General features: G+C 47.1%; 1 protein-coding gene and 1 long non-coding RNA gene across 2 annotated transcripts in view; one reads left to right on the top strand and one right to left on the bottom strand.

Moving 5' to 3' along the window:
- Positions 1–20,338, top strand: part of LOC309611685 — a 732,894-nt gene that overhangs the window by 549,983 nt on the left and 162,573 nt on the right. The gene's annotated exons all lie outside the window — the stretch shown is intronic.
- ADD2 (adducin 2) overlaps positions 1–20,338 on the bottom strand; it is a 112,810-nt gene that overhangs the window by 26,984 nt on the left and 65,488 nt on the right. Inside the window, exons 3-9 of the mRNA XM_082356344.1 lie at positions 18,150–18,366; positions 16,283–16,421; positions 9,556–9,707; positions 9,027–9,107; positions 6,956–7,105; positions 5,542–5,685; positions 3,478–3,576 (exon numbers count right to left, since the gene is read on the bottom strand). Of these exons, the coding sequence (XP_082212470.1) occupies positions 3,478–3,576; positions 5,542–5,685; positions 6,956–7,105; positions 9,027–9,107; positions 9,556–9,707; positions 16,283–16,421; positions 18,150–18,332 (948 nt within the window). The 5' untranslated portion in view covers positions 18,333–18,366. The remainder of the gene's footprint in view (positions 1–3,477; positions 3,577–5,541; positions 5,686–6,955; positions 7,106–9,026; positions 9,108–9,555; positions 9,708–16,282; positions 16,422–18,149; positions 18,367–20,338) is intronic.

Below are 20,338 nucleotides of genomic sequence, written 5' to 3'. Positions count from 1 at the left end.
TTTACTCCCTGTATCTGCCACTCAGATATAATTGGTCATGGTTTGGCTTCCTGGGTAAGTCCAGAGAGAGATGGTGGTTTCCAAGTATTGTAGGTAGTGAAGCTGAAGTTTTACACTGCACATCAAGACCCCAGCATTCTGATTAATATTTGCTATCCCATGTAAACCTGCTTGTTATGGGGGAACGGCTCTGATTATATAAACTTTCAGTGTTCCAGTTTTTGTGCCAGTTATTGTTTTACTGAAAATGAAAAGAATCCAATGTAGCTTGCTGACAAACACAGGTCTATGAACCCATGAGGATCCTGGACACACTCCAGAGTGTGTTAAATTCACCAGTGCAACACATGGCCCCTGTGAGACTTCCTAGAGGTCAGCCAGGCGGCCTTTCCAAGGTGACCCCCATCACTCTGTGAAGAGGAAGAAGCAAGAACAAGCATTTCCATGCCCTCTTCATCCAAGGCATGTGTCCTACGGAAGCCTCCATTTTTATCTTAAAAAGACGACTCCACACCCTACAAATATAGAGACTTCGAGGCCTTTTATTCCATTCTCTCACCAAAAATGAGTCCTTGTCTAGTATCCCTAGAAGTGGTCAGCCCCATGCCTGGGAAGGCAGCCTATTATACTGTTGTCCAAATGTTAGAAGGGTTACAGTGAGTTGATATAGATTACCCTGAGTTGAAATCTACCTTTTTATTATGTTCATTCACTGGTCCCAGTTCTGCCCTCTGCTGACCGTGTTTTCTAATTCTGAAGTCCCTCACACCTGGCACTGAGGCTGAGCGCCTGGAAACGCACTCTCAAAGGTAGTGAATCCCAGCTGGTTGATCAATTACCAAGTTCATCCTGGACCCCTACCTGGCCAAGGCAGGGCTCCAGTGCTGGGACCCTGAAACCCTGACTTGAAGTGCCAGCTCCCTGAGGAGGGGTCCCAACCTGTCAGCTGACCTTTCCCACCGACGCTTGCTTTCCTGAGAGGCAGGGCAATGTAGTGTTTAGGACATAGGACCTGGGTACCAGGCTGTCTGGGTTTGGATCCTGGCTCTGCCACCTACTTGCTGTGTGACTTTGAGCAGCTATTTACCCTCCCTGTGCCTCAGCTTTCTCATCTGTAAAATGAAAATAGTATCTACCTCGTGAGGATTATTTAAGGTAATATTTGTAAAGCACTTAGAATAGCACCTGGTGCATACGCAGTGCCATAGAAACATTTATGATAAATAAATTCTGAGGTTTTACCATGAAAGGCTGAGAAGCAATACCCCCTGGAGACTGGTCATTCATAGAGGAGGAGAAAACTGCCCACACCCTTGCAAGAGCTGCCTCCTCTCACCTCCCCCTTCCCCCATCCGTTTCCATGGCGATGGGTAGCAGATGGAGAATTGTCTGAGCTTCTTCTCATCTGCCTGTGAACAGAGCAGGGAGCTGCCTCTCTCAGCAGAGGATGACCCAGTTTCCTGGAACCCCAAACTGATGGGGAGAAAAGAGAACGCTGTCCCCAGGAGAATGGAATACGCTCTTAGTCTTGAACCGCTGAAATGACCATGGACACATTTGCTTGTTTGCCAAGGCCACTGAGGGAGAAAACTAGTCATGATGGAAACAGAATTTCGGTGCTGGTCCTTAGACCAGAAATGACCCTTCCAGGGGCTGCAGTCCCAACAGCATCTGCAGGCTACTGTACCTGGGCTCTTCTGAGCCTTAATCCACCCACACTCTTGGTCTAATCTCTCCTGGTTTTTTTCCACAACTTCCAGCTTCATTTCACCCTCTAGAAGCCTTCCTGCTCCACTTGCTGAAAAAAATCCACTGGCGCTTTCCTGGGGTTATCTGTCCCCATCGCCTGATGCACTTTTAAAAGGTTACATCAAACCAGTCCTGACTGAAAAGAAAGTGACAGCAGACAGGGCCAAGAGAAGCAGCTGGGGCTGTCCAGGAAAGTGGCTGGCAGCTCTGCCCTTCATCTCCCCAGCTGCTAGATGGCCAGCCTCCCTTTGCTTAAATTGTGCAGTGGCCATTTCTGGGGATCTGGAGCCTGGAGAAGGCATCCTTCACCGTGTGGGGGGACACCCGGGAACCTCTCTCCATTCATTCTTAGGGCTGTGCTATCTTTGCAAAGAGATAAGGCCTTTTCATGAGATATTTTCTCATGGAAGCCTCTTCTTCAGAAGAAAGATGGGGAGCTCTTCAGATGTGGAGAAGGGAAAGTAGGCATATCAGAGGCTCTGCCAGGTTCTAACAACACTCAGGGGTCAGAGTTCAGGGCCAGCATTATTGGATGGGGGATGGGGAGTCGGGAGGGTCTCACACCACCTCCTCTAACATTTCTTCATCACTGTCCTCTCAACATATCCTTCAAAAACCATTGAGAAAGGTCCCACTTGTAGAGCCTCCACTAGTGATGCTTCTGGGATTATCCCATTCTTCCCCCATAACGCCCAAGAGAGGGGCAGGCCGTCTTCCTCGGGGCACTACTCTGCCCAGACCAGCCAGGAGAGGGCAGATGGGACACCAGAAGGGCCCTGCAAAGAGCCGACTCACCCTGGGGCAGCTAGCCTCTCCCTCTGTCAACCTAGTCCTAAAAATACCATCAGCAACACCTCTCCTTGTCTGAAAGGCCATCCTCACAAGGTCTCTCTAGACCCAGGTCTGAGGTTGAGGAAATGGAGGCCTGCAGAGGGCAGGTCCCTGACCCAAGAGCACAGAGTGCAGGCTGGGAAGGATGAAGCCCAGTCAGTCGTGCAAGACCCCCCTACTCACCCGACGGCTTGCCACACTGGAAGGAGTGTATGCTTGGCTTATCCAATACTACCTGGTTATCTCATAAAACTACAAGATGTGTGTTTTCCTACTGCTTCTCCATCAACTCTTCTAGGGGTCCCATGACTACTGACACTCCCCACCCACCCTCTATCTCATCCTTTACCAGTTAGGAGAATTTCACCATGGGCTCCCTGAACATCACCCTGGGGCTTCCCTGTGGTCAGGCCTGCCATGTCAACACTCTACTTTGGCCTGCTTTCCACTTCTCTTTCTGGACTTGACCACATTCATGGTCTTTGCAAACTACCTTTCTCCAAACAAAGAAAGGAAAGAAGACTTACCTGTGTGGTGTCTGTGGGGCACAGCTAGAGGTAACAGGTACACCCCAGGTTATACAGGAGCATGGGAAGTACAGCTCCTCCCACTGTCCTACTGATGAGCTCAGGCAGCTCCCCGTCCTGAGCACTGATCCCCAAGAGTTGGGTGCTGGTTGTTAGACAATGGCGGTAGAAAATTTTAAAGCTACAAAACTGATTCCAAATGTGAAACTTTAGAAGAATCAGGTGGTGCCAAGGCAGAGAAATAGGGTGAGGCTTTCAGAGGGCCCCACTCAAAGGTCTCCCTAAATCACGACCCATGGGGCTGCCACCTTTGCCCCCAGGCCCCTGTCAGGGTCCCTCCTGGGCCCACACTCCAGAGGAAGTTGCTCACCTGTATCTCACACGCAGCCTGCAGGTGGAAGATCTTATAAAACGCCTCCTCCACGGTGTCACCCAGAGCAACCACTCCATGGTTTCTTAGCACCAGGATCTGCACAGGAGCCGACAGCCAATTAAAACTTTAAGCCTTCCAAACTTGAGTTAAGAGGGAGAGATTTTTCATTTTATTCAGATCAATTTCGTATCCAATCCTGGTGCACGCCCCCCTCCCCCAATTCCTTACTCATTCTCCCTATACAAACACTGAATGCTACCCACCGCCCCCCCCCATGAGTTTTAATATCCACCCAAACGAATGTTTAAAGCATGCACCCTAAAAAACTGAAGGTGCTTTTTAAAACTGAGACTGAATAGCTTGGAGGATTTCTTTGGGCAAGGCCTGGGTTTTTAGGCCCTGAAGAGCTTAGAAGTCTGAAAAACGAATGTTTGTGTTAAAGTGAATGAAATTACTTGCTGTTGAATACAAGGGTCCAACCTCAAAAGCAATCACTTGCCCCCCTGTAACTCAGTCGACTTGTGAGTCAAACCCAAAGGGGTGGCCCTCTGAGAGGTGTCTCTGCAGACACAGGTGAGTTGGGTCCCCTGTTTTCTGGCCCTCAGGCTTCCTCTCCATGAATTCCGTGAGGCCCTGGCAGCTCTAAGATCCTACAGTTCCATGAAAGAGGCCACAGAGAACTTCTAATCTAACTCACTAGTTTTATTAATGAGGAAAGAGAAGCCTAAAGAAACTGAAAGTATCCCAGCTAATTGGGGGCAGAGTCGGAACCAGAACCCAGGCTGTCCCTGATGGAGCGATGTTTGTAATTCAGCCAGGGGCAGGCAGATCTAAAAGGGGGGAAAAAACAGAAATGAATTTATACCAAGGTCCAGGTGCACCCTCCCTGTTGGAAACCCATCTTGGTTGGTTTTATCCTCGAGAACTCTCTGAAAGATACCTAGGTGACACCCACCTGGGAGCCGGGCCACAGACCCACGTATCAGATCTGTCCTTGCAGCACCTGGGCTGAGGCCCAGTGGCCTAATCATCACATCCACTCTTGCTGAAAACAGCTGGAGTTTTTTCGTCTCAAGAGCCAGAGAGATGGAAAGAGACCGTGACTTGTGCTCACAGGATTTTGCAGATCTTTTGTGAACGCCCCATCTCTTAAATTTTTGTACCGTTTCACAAATGTGAACATCACGCCTCTCCTGGCACTGCTAATGAGGCTTCAGAGAATGGCAGGAGAGGGTGGCAGGGATTTCTGCTCTATGTGAGAGGTGGGAAGACAGGGACTCCCAGGTGGAAAATGACTCCGGGAGTGAGTGCCTTTCAAGGAAGGGGGCAAGTGCCCATCCACCCAGGCTTGGCTATGAAACTTCCCATTCTAAGCTCAACAGCCCTAATTACATGCTGTTATAAAAGAGGCCTTCAGACTTAGATCAAGCAATAATAATGAGATTCTGTTTAGCTCTATCAAGTTAGCAAAAAAAAAAAAGTGATAACAGTCAAGTTTGGGGAGACTGTAGCGGAACAGCATTCTCAAGTACTAGTCACGGCCGGAGGAGAGGGCAATTTGGTACTATGAAGTAAGAGTTGTAAAATGTGCATCCTTAGGAGTTTATCCTAAGGAAATCATCCCAAGCAAATACAAAGATGTAGCTGAAAGAATTTTCATCACAGAGTTGTTTATATTAAGAGAAAATTTGGGGGAAAAACTTTTCAGTGTCCAACCACAGAGGACTGTTTAGGTAAATAGTGGCACAGCCATTCATACAACGAGGTAAAATTTAAAATAGTGATTAGAAAGTATTTAGTAACATACAAGGGTGTTTACTGTATATCGCTAAGGGGAAAAGGGAGACTATATTTTATAATCCTAGTTTTGTAAATCTATATGAATAGTTATGGGGGTGTGCACCCAAATCGCAGGGTAGGGTGAAAGATTTTTATGTCATTTGTTGATATTGTTGTTTATCTGCAACTTATAAACATTTTCCAATGAACATTTGTCGCTTTTGTGATGTCGGTTTTTGACAATCCCACCCAGAGCATCTTCCCAGAACAGCTGAGCCGAACCTTGCAGGTGGGTCCAAGGCACTTCTGCAGGTTGATCCGATCGGCTTCCTGCTCCATCTCGCCGTTGAAGTCATAATAGGCCATGTCCCCCACCACCAGGGCGTTGTGGGACACAGGCAGGAGGCCCCACTTCATGGCTGACACCTTTAGGGAGACGATGGAATGAATGTTTAGCGCTGCAGCTCCACCCCACTCCACGCCTCTCTGTCACCGTCGCCCTCTCCTCAGAGCCGCACAGTCAAGTTCTGTCTGGGGACGTGGCAGGGGAGGGAGCGAGCGCAGGAGAAAGGCACCCCGTCCCCTTGGCGAGGCTCTTGCTTTCTCACTGCTTCCTCTAAAGCCTTTTCATCACACTTTTCTCAGCTGCCATGTCAATACATCACCTTCTAAAACTGCTGCAAAGAATACGCTTGAGGGATGGCGTGCTTCTGCCCACCCCTGCCTGGCTCTTGTCCTAGGACCCGGGAAGAGGCAGGGCTGGTGGAGTTGGCACCAGGCAGGGCTGAAGCAGGGTCCAGGGCCCCTGGGGTGGGTTGCGCGAGACCCTCAGCCTTGGGTCAGTGCATCAATAGCCACGACTCTTCACTAACATGAGGCCCATTGAGAAGCCCCCATTTTACCGGCAATGGAGCAATGCAAGTGCCAGAGAACAGGGTTAAAACACAGGCTGAAACGGCCATGCCCCAAACCCCGCCTTTTATTAAAAGCAAGGAGCGTGGAGAGGTTAGGAGAGCCGCTTGCCCCCCTTCACTCATCTTGCCCCTCGTGTAAGCCCCGGCTCTGCAGAAATGGATACTTGGCACGAACACGACATGCAGCCTTAGTCCGAATTCTGGAAGGTCTGAGTGCTAGTAACCGGTGTGATTTGCGGAGAAAACCACAGGCCAGTGACAGGTCTTTTTTGCCCCTGTAGGCATGTGGCCTGGGGGTGAAGGTTGAGGGAACACCCAGACTGGGTGTCTGCTGTCTTTCCAGGTGCACCGCAGCCTCTCAGGTAGACGTGGAGAAATGCCCAGAGACCCCTGGGGGACAGCTTGCTCCTTGAGGGTCTTCCCTCTGCTCTCTCCCAGTCCCCAGACACTCGGAAGGTGCCGTCACCCGGGCCTGTGGTGCCAGGGTGAGTATGTAGCAGGTGCGGGGTGCAGCAGGGAAGACATTACACATCTTCACCTTGTCTCCCCTCACCTAGACTTCCATAGTTAGAAAATGCAGAGGAGGAGGTTCCCATGTTGGGTGTCCCCTCTTCACCTTGCTCTGAGTTCCAGGGAATCTTTCCAGAACTGTTTTATATGGCGAGTTTGCTCCTAGCTTGGGGGCTTATGTCTTTCTTCAGGGAGACCCTCAGAGAGACAGGTGCCATGGGTCTGCTGCCAGCCTCGGGGACTGAAATGCTGGCTGAACAGCTGACACTCACCGCCGCCGTGGCCGGAGTATGCAGGTGGATGACACAGCGCACGTCGGGTCTGGCGGCGTAGATGGCCGAGTGCAGGCAGAAGCCCGTGGTGTCCACTGGGAAGCAGCTGCTGCCCTTCTCCACCACCTCTCCCAGGATGTTCACCTTGATCTGGGCCGGGGGGAAGAGAGACTTCCGGTCACCAGCAGGCAGAGGCCCCTCATTCCCCTCCCCGCAGGTGGGCCAGGCACACGCCCACCCACCTGTGTCCACTCTCCACCATACCGCAAGCAATGGATGTGCTTTATGTGGGGGGCAAGAGACCCCATTCCTGCCTGCAGGGTGAGCACACAGGCTACTGGGAAACAAAGGCGATTATAATTCAGCATTGAAAAATGCTAGAGCAGAGTTTCTCAAACTTTAATCACCTGGATGCAACTAGAGATTATCATACTAAGTGAAGCAAGTCAGAAAGAGAAAGACAAATACCATATGATATCACTTATCTGTGGAATCTAAAATATGACACAAATGAACCTATCTATGAAACAGAAACAGAATTAGGGACATAGAGAAGAGACGGGTGGTTGTCAAGGGGGGAGGGGTTGGGGGAGGGACGGAGTGGGAGGCTGGGGTTAGCAGATGTAAGCTATTATATATAGGATGGATAAACAAGGTCCTACTGTATAGCACAGGGAATTATATTCAATATCCTGTGATAAACCATAATGGAAAAAATATATAAAAAAAGAATGTATATACATGTATAACTGAATCATTTTGCTGTACAGCAGAAATAAATACAACATTGTAAATCGACTGTACTTCAATTTTTAAAAATTGATTAAAAAAAAACAATCACCTGGAGATCCTGTCAAAATGCAGATTCGGATTCAGTAGGCTAAGAACTCGGCCTGAGAGTCTGCATTTCTAAAAAGATCCCAGTGATACCCCTACTGCCGGTCCACGGACCACACTTTGAGTAGCAAGGTGAAAGAGGAGAATCATTCACAGAATTCTCTAGAAGCAGACAGGAGGAGTCTTTAATTCCTCCTATTAAAGGGAGTAACATCTAAACTGAGCCTTTTTCCTTTTTTCCCCACTTTTTATTTTGAAAAATTTTTAATCATACACAAAGGTAAAGAGGATAGTATAATGAACACCCATTTACCAGTCACCCGAAAGCTAGGTCTTAAAGGACAGATGGAGAGCAGTCACTGGTCTTACAATCTGCTTTTGACTCCAAGGGGCTGTGGGTGTCATGGTGAAAACACACGCGCATGCGCGCGGGCGGGCGCGCGCGCGCACACACACGCACACACACACACACACACACACACACACACACACACACACACATAACTGCTGGTGGCTGTGGCTGACCTGGCACACAGCTAAGCCATGGTGCTGCCTAAAATTAACAATCTCATAGAACATCATCACCAGAGACGGCCACTTTTGACTGTGACACAGAAGACAAAACCCACTCCTTAATCACGTCTAAGCACAGACAAAAACAACTTTGTGTAAATGCAAAAATGCACCTGAACTCAACTTCTTCTGCTTCTAAGCCAGTCCCCCTACTACTCTCCTCTCCCCCCACCCCCGCGCCCAGAAATCTTTCCTGATCGAAACCGATTCTGGAAGTTTCTTCCTACCACGCCTAAAAGGAGCAGGAGGACAGAAAGGGGACCCAGAAGCTCTCTCTCATGGCACCGGCACTAGAAGAGTCTTGCACTGCTTTGGGACAAAGCACTGGCTGTTGTTCGAATGTATCCCCTCAGCTGGAAGGCTTCCCGACTCCCAGCCTTTGTCCAATCCCAGGCTCAGAGGCCTCCAGGCTCATCTCTTCTCCCCTCGCCCTCCCACTGCGCTTGCAGCCTGCACCTCCCATTTCGTCTCTTGATCACATCATGCTCTGCGCTCTCAGTTTGTTTTGGTGTCCATGTGACTTCTCTGTCCCACTAGATTGCAAACTGCAAGAAGGACAGGATGGCAGTGGCTACCTTGGAGATGACCTTTCACCGTAGGAGCAGAAAGAGTACTGTCATTTCAGCAAGAAATGGGTAGTGACAGGCCAGACTGTACTCACCAGGCTGGATGCTGTGACTTCGTTGCAAGAAACTCCCTTAGGGCTGATCAGGAAGTGGTCCTGCTCCTTGCTGACTCTCAACTGGAGGAAAGACACGTGTTCTCAGCGGTAAGGAGGGAGAGGGGTCATTTCCAATGACACACTGCTTGAATCCCCTCTTTCCCTAAATCCACTGCACCCAAATCTTCCCCCCAAGAACCCTTACTTCTCCTTGACCCATAAGAGATGAAGAGGACTCAGCTTTATTTGGAGCTGGGGAAATGGAACTACAAGAGGAATCTCCCAATGGTCAAGGGTAGCCCTAGAAATAGGATCCAGAAATTCCTGGCTCCTCATCCAGAGAAGTGCCCACTGGGCAGGTTATCTGTCTCAGGAAACCACAGTGGTTAGAAACCTTGGAAGGGCTCATTGAATTTTGGCCAAAGGCCACCAGCAGTGCCATGGCCATGCCAAGGATCAGGAGTTCTCCCTTTGGATTTGGTGGGGGCCACACACATTGCCCCACCTCACCCCCAGAGGCTCTCCTTACCGTGACGTAGGTGTCACTCAGCTGGGCCCAGCCGTACAGGTCCAGGAGGCGGTAGACACTGCTGATCTTGCACCGCATGAGCCGCTCCCCCTTGGCCAGGTTCAAGGAGTCGGCGGTGTGGAGGTCATTGATGGGCGTCATCATGGAGAAGTCTGCAGGGGCACAGGGCAGCTTTTGGGTCAGGGGCTCCCGTCTGCCCTCCCCTGCCCTGCCCCTGTCCTCTCAAATTCTCACTGGCACTACAACCACACACGAGACTTCAGGGAATTCAACATTCTTTGACCCTGACTCCAGAGGAGAAAATCCATAGAATGGATAGCTGTGCCCAATAAGGTCCTCTGCTCCTTCGGGGAAGAATGGCATTGCTTTGGGTCAAAAATCATGGCCAGACTCAAGGCCACAGAATGAAAGGTTCTCAGAAGGCCAAGCTGACCACAAACCCTAGAGATGGACATTGAATAAAAGCATAAATAAATTTCTGAGTGGAAATATGAGTATATTTTATCAGTTTTAATGAAGAAGTTACTAATCATTATCATATTGTTTTAACTATACCATGTAATATAACTTTTTCTCTAATTTGGAAACAGGGCAGACAGAAAGCCAAGTTAGCCAGGAAGTAAATTCCTCAAGTTTTTCTGACAAGTCATGAATTTCCAGAAGTCAGCGTGGCTGTGGTTGGCTGAGGGGCTGGAGGCCTTGGGTGGGCCACATCTGGTCCCCTCTGGATATGCAGTCCCTTGGTTAGTTATGGCTCTTTTGGGGAATTTAGAGGGATGTGGAAGTAATATGGAAATAAGCCTAGAGCATTTGATAGTCAGGGCACCCAGAGGGTCTAGGAGTTGACGCTCAGTCTGTCCCATTAACCACGATGACCGCTGCCTGCATGCCTCAGGAAGGCAGAAGAGGGCATCTGAGCCCCAGAACTCCAATTAATCAGTGTCTAGGAAACAATAAAAGAATCAATAGGAAAGGGTTCTGGCTTAAAATGATGTCTGGCTGGGAGCCTCCTGATGCTGTCTCTCCCAGCATCCCACTAAAACCATTAATGGATTAAAATGCCCTTTGGAAGCTTCCACCATCTCCATAAACCTCACTGTCACACCATGTGATGTATGTCCTCTATCAGGTTTGCCATTAGTTGAAATGACGAGACGGTCTGCAAATATGAGGGTGGACTGGGGACATAAAGCAAGCAGAGCAAGCCTTGAACACCCCATGTCAGGAAGATGCCCCCAAAGGGCCTGTGCCCACCAACGGTGGTACGCCTCCAGTGCATGTGTCCAGTACACAAAGTTGACAGGGACAGAAGTGGTCCAAAGACCCAGCTAAACTGGCAAGAAGAGCAACAATGAAACCCAAGAGTCTAGGATTTCTAACTCAAACTGACCAATCTGGGATCCCTGCCTCCTCTCTAGTTCCCCAGATAAGTATTTACCTCTTTGCTTCACCCCTTGCAGCAAGCTGGGAGGCATATCCAAAGCATAAGTCCCCCAGGCAAAGCTGGAGGGGAGGGAGGCTGTTGTTGGGAGAGCCTTCAGACCCAGAGTCCTTTGAATCCTTCTCTTAGAAATAACTATGGAGCCCCAGAGATGGAAGGAGGCCAGAATAGGACTGAAAACACTCACTCTGTCATGTCCTCTGTGTCCTGTATCAAAGAGTCCCCTCCCCAACCCTGTGGAGCTTCCCCATGAGGACTACCCACCCACAGGCCCAGAAGAGACCAGAGGGATCCACAGGAGTCCCCAGTCCTCTGTGCTCAGGGTCTTCATAGAAAGAACGTTTATTCTGACCAGCCTCACTAAAGTGAAAATCTAACTGGGCCATTATTTCAAAGTACCTAAGAAAACACAGAAAAAGATGAAAATCCACCAAACCCCCTGAAAGCTAAGACTGAAGGACACACTATTTAGAAAAAACAACAACAACAAAAACAAAACAACCAAAAAAACCCAAAACCAACCAGGCAAAGAAAATTCTAAGGCAAATGGAGCTGGACAAAGAACAACCTCTCCGGGCTTGAACTCAGGATACTTGAAAGTTTCCCTCTCCACATTCCCTGACTCAGATACCCTGCCGTGCACCAACAAGATTTTCAGGCATCCAACTGTTTTCCTGGCAGTTGCTGATCAGTGAGGTGACAGGAATGCTGGTCAGCCCTATTTCTCTCTCAAAAGGAAGAGTATAAGGTCAGAGATAAGAAAGTGATGAGAAAGAATATGATAGATATGGGAGACAAAGACCAGAGGACCTGGCATATAAGTTATAAGTATTGATATAATAGAAGAAAAAAATTCAGAATTGAAAAGAAGACCTATATATATATAAAATGAAAGAACTTACTGCATTTCAGGGGAGAAAAGTCCATTAAAAGAAAAGCCTACAATTATATGCTTCCTGACACAGTCTTGAAATACAAGGGTAAAGGGGAAAATCCACAAGCACCTAGAAAAAAGAAATTGGTTACCTACAAAGGAACCAATAATAGACTGTTTCAGACTTCTCTGCTACAGCAACAGATGCCAAAGACAATACTATAGGAGATTTACAAAAACTAAGAAATACTACAATAAAGTGACACAAAACAGGTAAAAATAAAGGGACCATCAAAAGTATGCCAAGGCAAATATAAACAAAAAGATAAATAGAGCCATAACATGATCAAAGTAGAAGCCACGGAAAACAATATTCTTTTGGACAAAAAGGATCATTTTGTAGGTAATTTTACATGGATTAAGGGCATAATCCATAATGAAGATATAGCTATAAAAACATGTATACTTTGAAAAGCATTTCAAGATATTCAAAGCAAAAGCTATCAGAAACAGAGAGAAATAAACAGAAATCAAATACAGTGGGAGACATTAATTCTTTATAAAATCAAAAACAATAAATGAGGATGAAGATTAAATACTATGTCCCAGAGGTAGAGTCTACACCCATATATCATTTAAGTATGATATTATTAGGGCACAAAGAAAATCTCAATAAATCCCCAACACAGACATTAAGTAGACTACATTGTCTAAATATAATGCAATAAAACTAGACATTATCAACAAATCTTTAAAAGAATACAAATTCCAACACTTAGAAATGAGGAAACACACTCTCGGAGTGTGTTTATTTTATTTTAGAATAAATATAAAACCAAAACAGCAACTGCAAACTACCTACAAATTAACAATAAAGGAAATACTACATGTCAAAATTTATGGGATAAGACCAAATTTATACTCAGAGAAAAAAATTCATAGCCTTAAATGTCTTTATTATTGAATTAAATATGAAAATAAATCAAATCCATTTTATTCTATTGTAGAAAAACATAAAGAACAAAATAAACCAAAGAAAAGTTATGCAAAAGAATTAATGAGTATAAAAACAAAATCAATAAATCAGAAAACAAGAAAGTTAGTAGAACCAATATATAAATCCAAGAATTGGCTTATGTGAGAAGATCTATGAGGAAACCAACATCTGGATTGGCCAATAAAGAGGAAGTGGGAATACACAGCACCAAGAATGAGAATGGGATGTCATATCCACAGTAGAAGGTTTAAGTAATAAAAATAATATTGTAAATCAGGCTAATAATTTTTTAAAGCCACATGAAATGGATTATTTTATATAAAATATGACCAAAATTACTCAAGAAGCAGCAAAATAAAATTTTAAAGAACTTTAAATGAAACAGAAAAAAAATGCTATCCAAATATTCCATATCTGGATAGCTTTACAAGTGAATAATAAATCTTAAAAGAGCAGAGACTTCCTATCTAATTTAAACTCCATTAGGGCAAAGAAATGGGTGGGGATCACCCTGATTCATCTTAGGAAATTATAGCCTTAATACCAATACTAAACAAAGGCTGCCCAAAAAGTGAACTGCTTTTTATCATGTGTGACTATGGATGCAAAAATTAATAAAATTCCAGTAACTCAACCCAGAAGAGTATTTTTAAAAGGATGTATCAGAACCATGAATTATTTATTTCAGGAATGAAAAAAAGAGTTCAATATTCAGAAATCTATTAATATAATTCACCACATCAAGGAAAGAAAAATCAATAAATGCCCAAAATGCATTTTATAAAATTCAATATCCATTTCTGAGAAAAACCCATATTGAACTAGAATACAAAGATATTTTCTCAACATGATAAAGAATAACTATCTCAAACCCTTGTGGTAAAAAAATTTCCATTAAAGTCAGAAACAAGACAAGGATGATTACTCTCTAATCTATTATTAAATATTGTTCTGAGAGTTCTAACGGATGCAATGAGAAAACTGGAAAAATAAACCAAAGGGTAAATGTTGGAATGAAGGATGCAAAATGACCATTATTTGCAGATTATGTGATTTTTCTATATACAAAGCCCAAAAGAATTGAGAACATACTAGAATTTAAGAGTCCAGTAAGCGGCTAGTTTAAATAGTATATAAATACATATATCTCCAACGATTTCCCTAGATGACAGCTATAACCAGAAAAAAAGTTGAATGGAGAATCACTTAAAATGACAAAGTTACATAAAATTTCCAGGATAAACTTAACAAGAAATTAGTAAGGACTATAAGAAAATAACTACTAGCTTTTCTGATGGACATTTTAAAAGATTTAAATAAATAGAAGACACACATCATTTCTGAAAAGATTTAAAATTCATTCATGCAAATATTTTTTAAGCACCTGTTATATGCCGGGTGCTATTTTTCTAAGTCCAGGACACTACTCTAACAGTGAACGAAACATACATATATCCTCCCTGCCATGGAGTTTACATTCTAATATAAAGTTGTACATTTATAAATTCTCCACCAAATTAATCTATTCATTTAATGTAATCCCAATCAAAATCCCAAAAGGAATTTTTTGAGGTGGATGGAGAGACCTGACAAAATACTTCTAAAGTTATTTTAAAGAATCAACTTAAACAATGGTTGAGAAAAATTGGCAAATGAATAATTAAGGGTATTTTATTGGATAATAAAACATAGGGAAGGTGTTTCTAAGTATGCAATCAAAAGCAGAAAACACAAAGGAAAATAATAATGGATTCAACTACATGGAAATTAAAGAATTCTACAACACAAAAATATCATGAACAAAATTAAAAGGCAAAGGAGACACTGGAAAAAAATCTGCAATGTATCTGACAGATAGTAGGGAACTAGCCTTACTTTATGATTTTTAAATCTGTAAGAAAAGAATATGCAAGTAGAAAAATTGGCAAAGGATGTGACAGGCAATTTACTACAAAAAGAAAATCATGCCCAATATGTATATGAAAATATATTCAATCTCTATAGTAATCAAATAAGTGCAGATTAAAACACAAAGTACTATTCATCACCCATCGTATCATGAGGATGAAACAAATGGTAAAACAGACTACAGATCAGGGTGGAGGAAATGGGTACTCTTGCATTTCTGGTAGGAATGTATATTCATTCCATCTTTCTCCAGGGTAATTTGGCATTATGCATTGGTGCCTTTAAAACATGCGTATAATTCAGTCTAGCAATTCTACTTCTAGTAATTTATCTTAAGAAAATAGTCATGGATATAATCACAGATTTATTTACAAGGATGTTTATTGCATTGTCATTCATAATAGCAAAAAGTTGGAAACCACCTAAAAGTCCAAAAATGGGAAACTGATTAAATAAACTGTGGCATATTCAGCCATGTACAGAAGAGTGTACATCCACCAAAAATTATGCAATAGAACCATATTTTATTATGTGAAAAATTAGTCAAGATATGCTAAGGCTATTAAATTTGTATGTATAATGCAATTCCACTTTTTTTGGCATAGTCTGTATATGTTAAGAGAAAAAGGCTGGAAGGATATACACCAAGATATTGATAATAGTAATTTCTTGGTTGTAAGAACACAGTACAGTAATTTTTATTACCCTTTCTCAACTATTTTCCTAATTTTCAACTATAATCCTATATTCATCTTGCTGAGGGGAAGTATTTTTCGATGTCTGTTTCTTAAAGGTTGTGGGCAGAGCTTCAGAGCCGAGGAAGATGCGTTCGTGCCTAGCCCTGGCTGCTCTTGGCCTTGTCTACGGAGTCAGGTTGACCTGTCCAGTGGGGGAGGAGACAATGGCTCCAATGGCCTCCCATCTGCCCCCCCAACTCCATCTCCAAGGGAGTGACGCCAGGGGATTGAGGGAAGATCAGCCTGAGGGCTGGATGCTGTAAGGACACAAGGATTTTCTTCGGTTCTGTGCCCATAGCTCGAGTAACAGAGAGCAGAATCCTAATTCTCCACTATCCACTCCTGGGCCTCAAGCAGCGGCCGTGCAAGGGACCTTGAGTGGCAAAGCTCTTCCCTCCATGCTAAGCCGCTTATGAGGGGTGGGGGTGGAGGGATCATACATAGGCCGCCCTGCCTCTCCCTGCAGTGACACTGTGTCACCCTCCGCCCGCCCCCAGCAGACCCCGAACTAGGTTCTCCCTTAAGTCTCCACCACCCCCTGCCCTCCGATTTCTGGGCATCAGGGATAATCCTCCTGGGGTCTTTAAATCGCAGCAGCATCAGAAGCAGAGGCAGGTCTCTCTCTGGCTGTGGCGCAGCTCCCCCAGGTCTTCTACTGCTGCTGCAGCGCTCACTGCGTAGGCGGGCAACCGAGCCGCTTCTGACTGCGCCTTCCCCTCCCCCCCCTTCCCCCACCTCTGCTCCTGGCAGCTCCCCAGTTCCCCACGTACTCATGGAAGATGTTGGGAAGACTGCGTGGGAGGTGCTGGCCATGAAGTCCGCGATCTGCCGCAGGGCCCAGATGTTGGAGGAGTTGTTCCCCTTCTTCATCTGCTCCTGGATGAGGCCTTCCAGCTCCTCCCTGAAAGACTGAAGCAGGCCCCCGAGGCGCTGGTCCTCCCAGTGTGCCTCATGTGGGAGACGGAGGGCCCCTCTTCCAAGTGCCCACCCCTAGCCCTTGGGTCAGCTAGGCCAGGGCCACATGTGGGATATCGGGGTCCCAGGGGGCACCGGGCAATCCCACTGGGACCTCAGGAGCCTCCCCAGACTGCTGTGTGGGGAGCAATAAGGAGATGCTGGGAATGGATCCTGTTCCCTTTGCCTCATGGGCAATACTCCAGACTCCAGGTCCTTCCTGTGTCTCAGGGATAGCCTAGACCCCCCTCCCGCCACGACCCCACCCCCCACCCCATCAGACATGGCAGGACTTCACTTTAGTAATTAAAAGACTTTTTAAAAAGCAGAATTGAATGAAAAAGTATGCCATCTTTCCTGTCCGTTAGCCAGGCCGATGGCTCTTCTGGGCCTCAGTATCTTCATATTCAGGATTTGATGACCTCAGAGGTCACTTCCACTTCTGATGTCCTGCTACCTAAGTCTGGCTTTTCAGGCCACAAATAGGGCATGCCTGTCCACCAGGTGGCAGCAGAGAACACTCAGGAGGAAATAGGGAGCCACTTAGGTGTTGGGGAATCTACAAAAGGACAGGAGAAGCATGACCTCCTCCTGTCCCCATCTCCTGCCTGAGAATAGAGTCCCATCCTTCAGGCCCCCAAACTTGGGTTGGTACTAACTCTGCCACTTCTCCTACCACACCCGCCATCCCTTCTAGTCTCCCTCAGAGTTTCTGTCGTCCCAACGTTTTTAGCACCTGCCATTTTCCTCCAGACTTCCCAACATGGTGTCACCTGTCACTAAGACCTCGGGGCCATCCCCCTTAGCACTCCTCTGTGAGGCCCGAGCATTCACTGTGTGCTCTCAACCAGGGTCTCAGAAAAGCCGGGGAGTGGCTGAGGCAGATCTCATCCTGGCAAGTATCTGGAGACGCCAGCTCCACCCCTGAGCTTCCCAACACTTACGATCATGCCCTGTTGCCTGCGGACCCCCCAGCTTTACTGCCCTGGGACTCCCCCTTGCCTCTGTCCACACCGCTCTTCCTCCTCCTCCGAGGGCCTGCACCACCCTCCTGCTTCACTGTCCGGTAGGCCCACCCTCCATCCTTCTCAACGCACCACCTGCCTCAAGGAAGAGCTCTGTGTCCATGCCAGGCAGGCGCCAACTGACCTCCAGACTCCGGCCACGGCTGGGTGAAACGGTCTTGCCCGCTGTGCCCTCCTCTCCCCCACCTCCTGGGGGTTTCAAAGCCTTATTTGCCAGGACAGAGTTCTTTGTGGCGTTCAGAAAAGGGAGCCCCAAAGCTCCCACGTGGCGCCCCCCCGGTGGCCCCTGGTTTACTCGAATTGCTACAGCTTTCGGTGAAGAGGGAAAGGAAGACTGGAAAGCGAGGCTCAGAAGGGGCACAAGAAACTGAGGTGGGGCTCCTGTCTCTCAGACCCACCTCCTCCCGGCACCGAGCCAAACCACTGCTGATAAACCAGGTTTTGCCCTCCGCCAGTGACTAGGGAGAGACTCACACACCCACGTTGCCAGAGCATCTTGCTCAGAGAGCTGAAAGTTGCTCCGACCCTGAGCCAGCGGAAGCGGAGTTTTGTATCTTTCAGGTTCACCGGCTGAGTCAGCGTCCCGCCCCCCCCCTCGCCACACCCCCTGCGGCCTCCTTTCCCCTCCCCCGCCCCGCCGGGGGCGGACCCCACTCACCGGGCTCTGCAGGATCATGGTGACACGCTTCTTCTGCTCCATCAGGTTGAAGTCCTGCCGCAGATCCGCTGCACGGTTGCGAAGGCGCAGGTACTCGGGGTCGTCCTCAGAGAAACGATCGAAGTACTGCTGCCCCTGCGCGGACGGCGGGGAGGCGGCCTCGGGGACAGTCTCTTCACTCATTGTCCTGGTGGGTCTACAGTCCACTCCTGGAACCCTGCAGAGAAAAAAAGGAGGGTACTCCCGGTCGGGGTACGCGCTTCCTAAGGCAGAGGGCTTGGATTCGGGGAGATTCGCGGTGGGAGGCGGCTCTTCCCTGGAGGGTGTGAGCGGGGCCGCGGAGTGGAGGGCTGGGCGCCGCGGCTGCCGGCCTGTAGGGCGTCCAACGAAGTGAAAATATGTCACCGGCTCGGGGTCCCCCGCCCCTCCCTTCCTGACCCGCCCGGCTTCAGCGGCCACACTCGGGTTCAAGTAGACTGGTCCTCCAGGGCGAGCGCGACCTGCAAACCTCTGGGGGCATCTTGTGATGCTTATCTACACAGTGTAAAGCTATTCACTGGGAATTCGTACTTGATCTAAAATGTAAACCCTCTAAGAAGCCTCCTAAAAACATTCGGTGGGAAATCCACAAAACTGAAAAGAGAACGGGTAACTTCTACAAAGCGGGAAACGCTGTGGGCAGTGCTTTTCTTCACAACTTTGACTTTGGTCTCTGGAAAAGAATTATTGGTGAATCGGTTTCTGTAAAACATGTCTCACTGGAGAATCAGATTCTTATTCCAAGTTTAAAAGAGGTGTGCAATTTTTATTAATGGAAAATAAGTTTCTCCTAAACCCCAGTAAATAAATATTGAGAAACAGTAAAAGAATAAACACCGTTTGAAGGGCACCACATTGCCCGGCTGCCCAGAGGCCCGTATCTCTTGACCTGGTCCCTGGAGGGCGGGCTAGGGCAGTGTTTGGAAAGTTGGTCTGGGGAAAAGCCATATATTTTTTCTACTCAAGCAGGCTTTTTTAAATGCCTGAATGATGAATGAAGGAATGGCTTCTATGGCCATATTGGAGCCCTTCTTAAGAAGGAGGCCGCCATTCAGCCTCTGCTTCCCAGCTGTGGGACTTTGGCCATGACAGCCTCCCTTTGTATCAGCACTGCTAGGCCTTCAAATCTGGGTTATGCCCCTTCAACATCCAGAGGGGGTGGAGGCTTACAGAGCTTCAGCCTTCTCCCAGTTGGCTGACCCCCTTCTCAGCAAAAGAAGGCAAGTGCCTTGACTGAACAATAATTAGTTTTTGAACACAAGTACGGAGATACCAACGAAAGAGCTTTACCTGGGGTCAGGGCACCTGGCTTTCATCCTTAACCTGACCCTCCCTCACTTTGCCTCTGGGGTCTCCCATTCCAGGAGGAGGTGGAGCCTCTCTTGCTCTCTCAGAGCAGCTGCTGGCCTCCCCAGATCTGATCTGCTCTGACCCCTCAGCTGATCCTGTTAGCCCAAGCCTTAGCCTTCATTCCAGCCAACAGCTCATTACGAAAGAGGCCTTGCTGACAACCAGGAAAGCATATTCTTGTTGTCCATGAGCTGTCTGTGACCTCTTCTTCCATCTTCTGTCAACACTTTACCCTCCACCTTATAGTTCCTCTGAGTGAGGTGGGCGGGAGCACTAGGCATGTGAAGTGGGAGTCCATCCCATCAGCCCAGAACACTCAGGTGATTGATTGATTGATTGATTGATTTTATTATTATTATTTGCATTCTCCTTTGGGGAAGGCAAGTAACAAGTTCAAGGGAAGACACATGGACAAGGTCCTTCAAGGGTCAGCTGAAGCTCTGAAACCTTGGCCTGGAGCAGGGATCTCAATCTTGGGTGCACGTTGGAATCACCTGGAGAACTTTGAAATATACTGATATCAGAGATTCTAATATTATTTGTCCAGGGTGTGACCTGAGCATCAGGATTTTTAAAAGTTCTCTGGGTGATTCTAATGGGCAGCCGGATTGAAATACCACTGGCTAGATGTTAGTGGTTGTATCATGCAACAGAAGGCATCCATTCCAGGTGCTGGCCATTTCTAGCAAGACTGCCAAGATGGCACAAAGCCTCTAACACTAGTATCGGGCACTGCCTCCCATGGCTGTCCAGGCCTCCTCCTCCCACTGTATTCACCAGCTGCCACCACACACTTGACC

The sequence above is a fragment of the Balaenoptera borealis genome (genome assembly GCF_965194805.1).
Source record: "Balaenoptera borealis genome assembly, chromosome: 15".
Taxonomy (NCBI): domain Eukaryota; kingdom Metazoa; phylum Chordata; class Mammalia; order Artiodactyla; family Balaenopteridae; genus Balaenoptera; species Balaenoptera borealis.
Note: the sequence above shows the minus strand (reverse complement) of the source record. Positions and strands in the feature narration are given on the sequence as shown.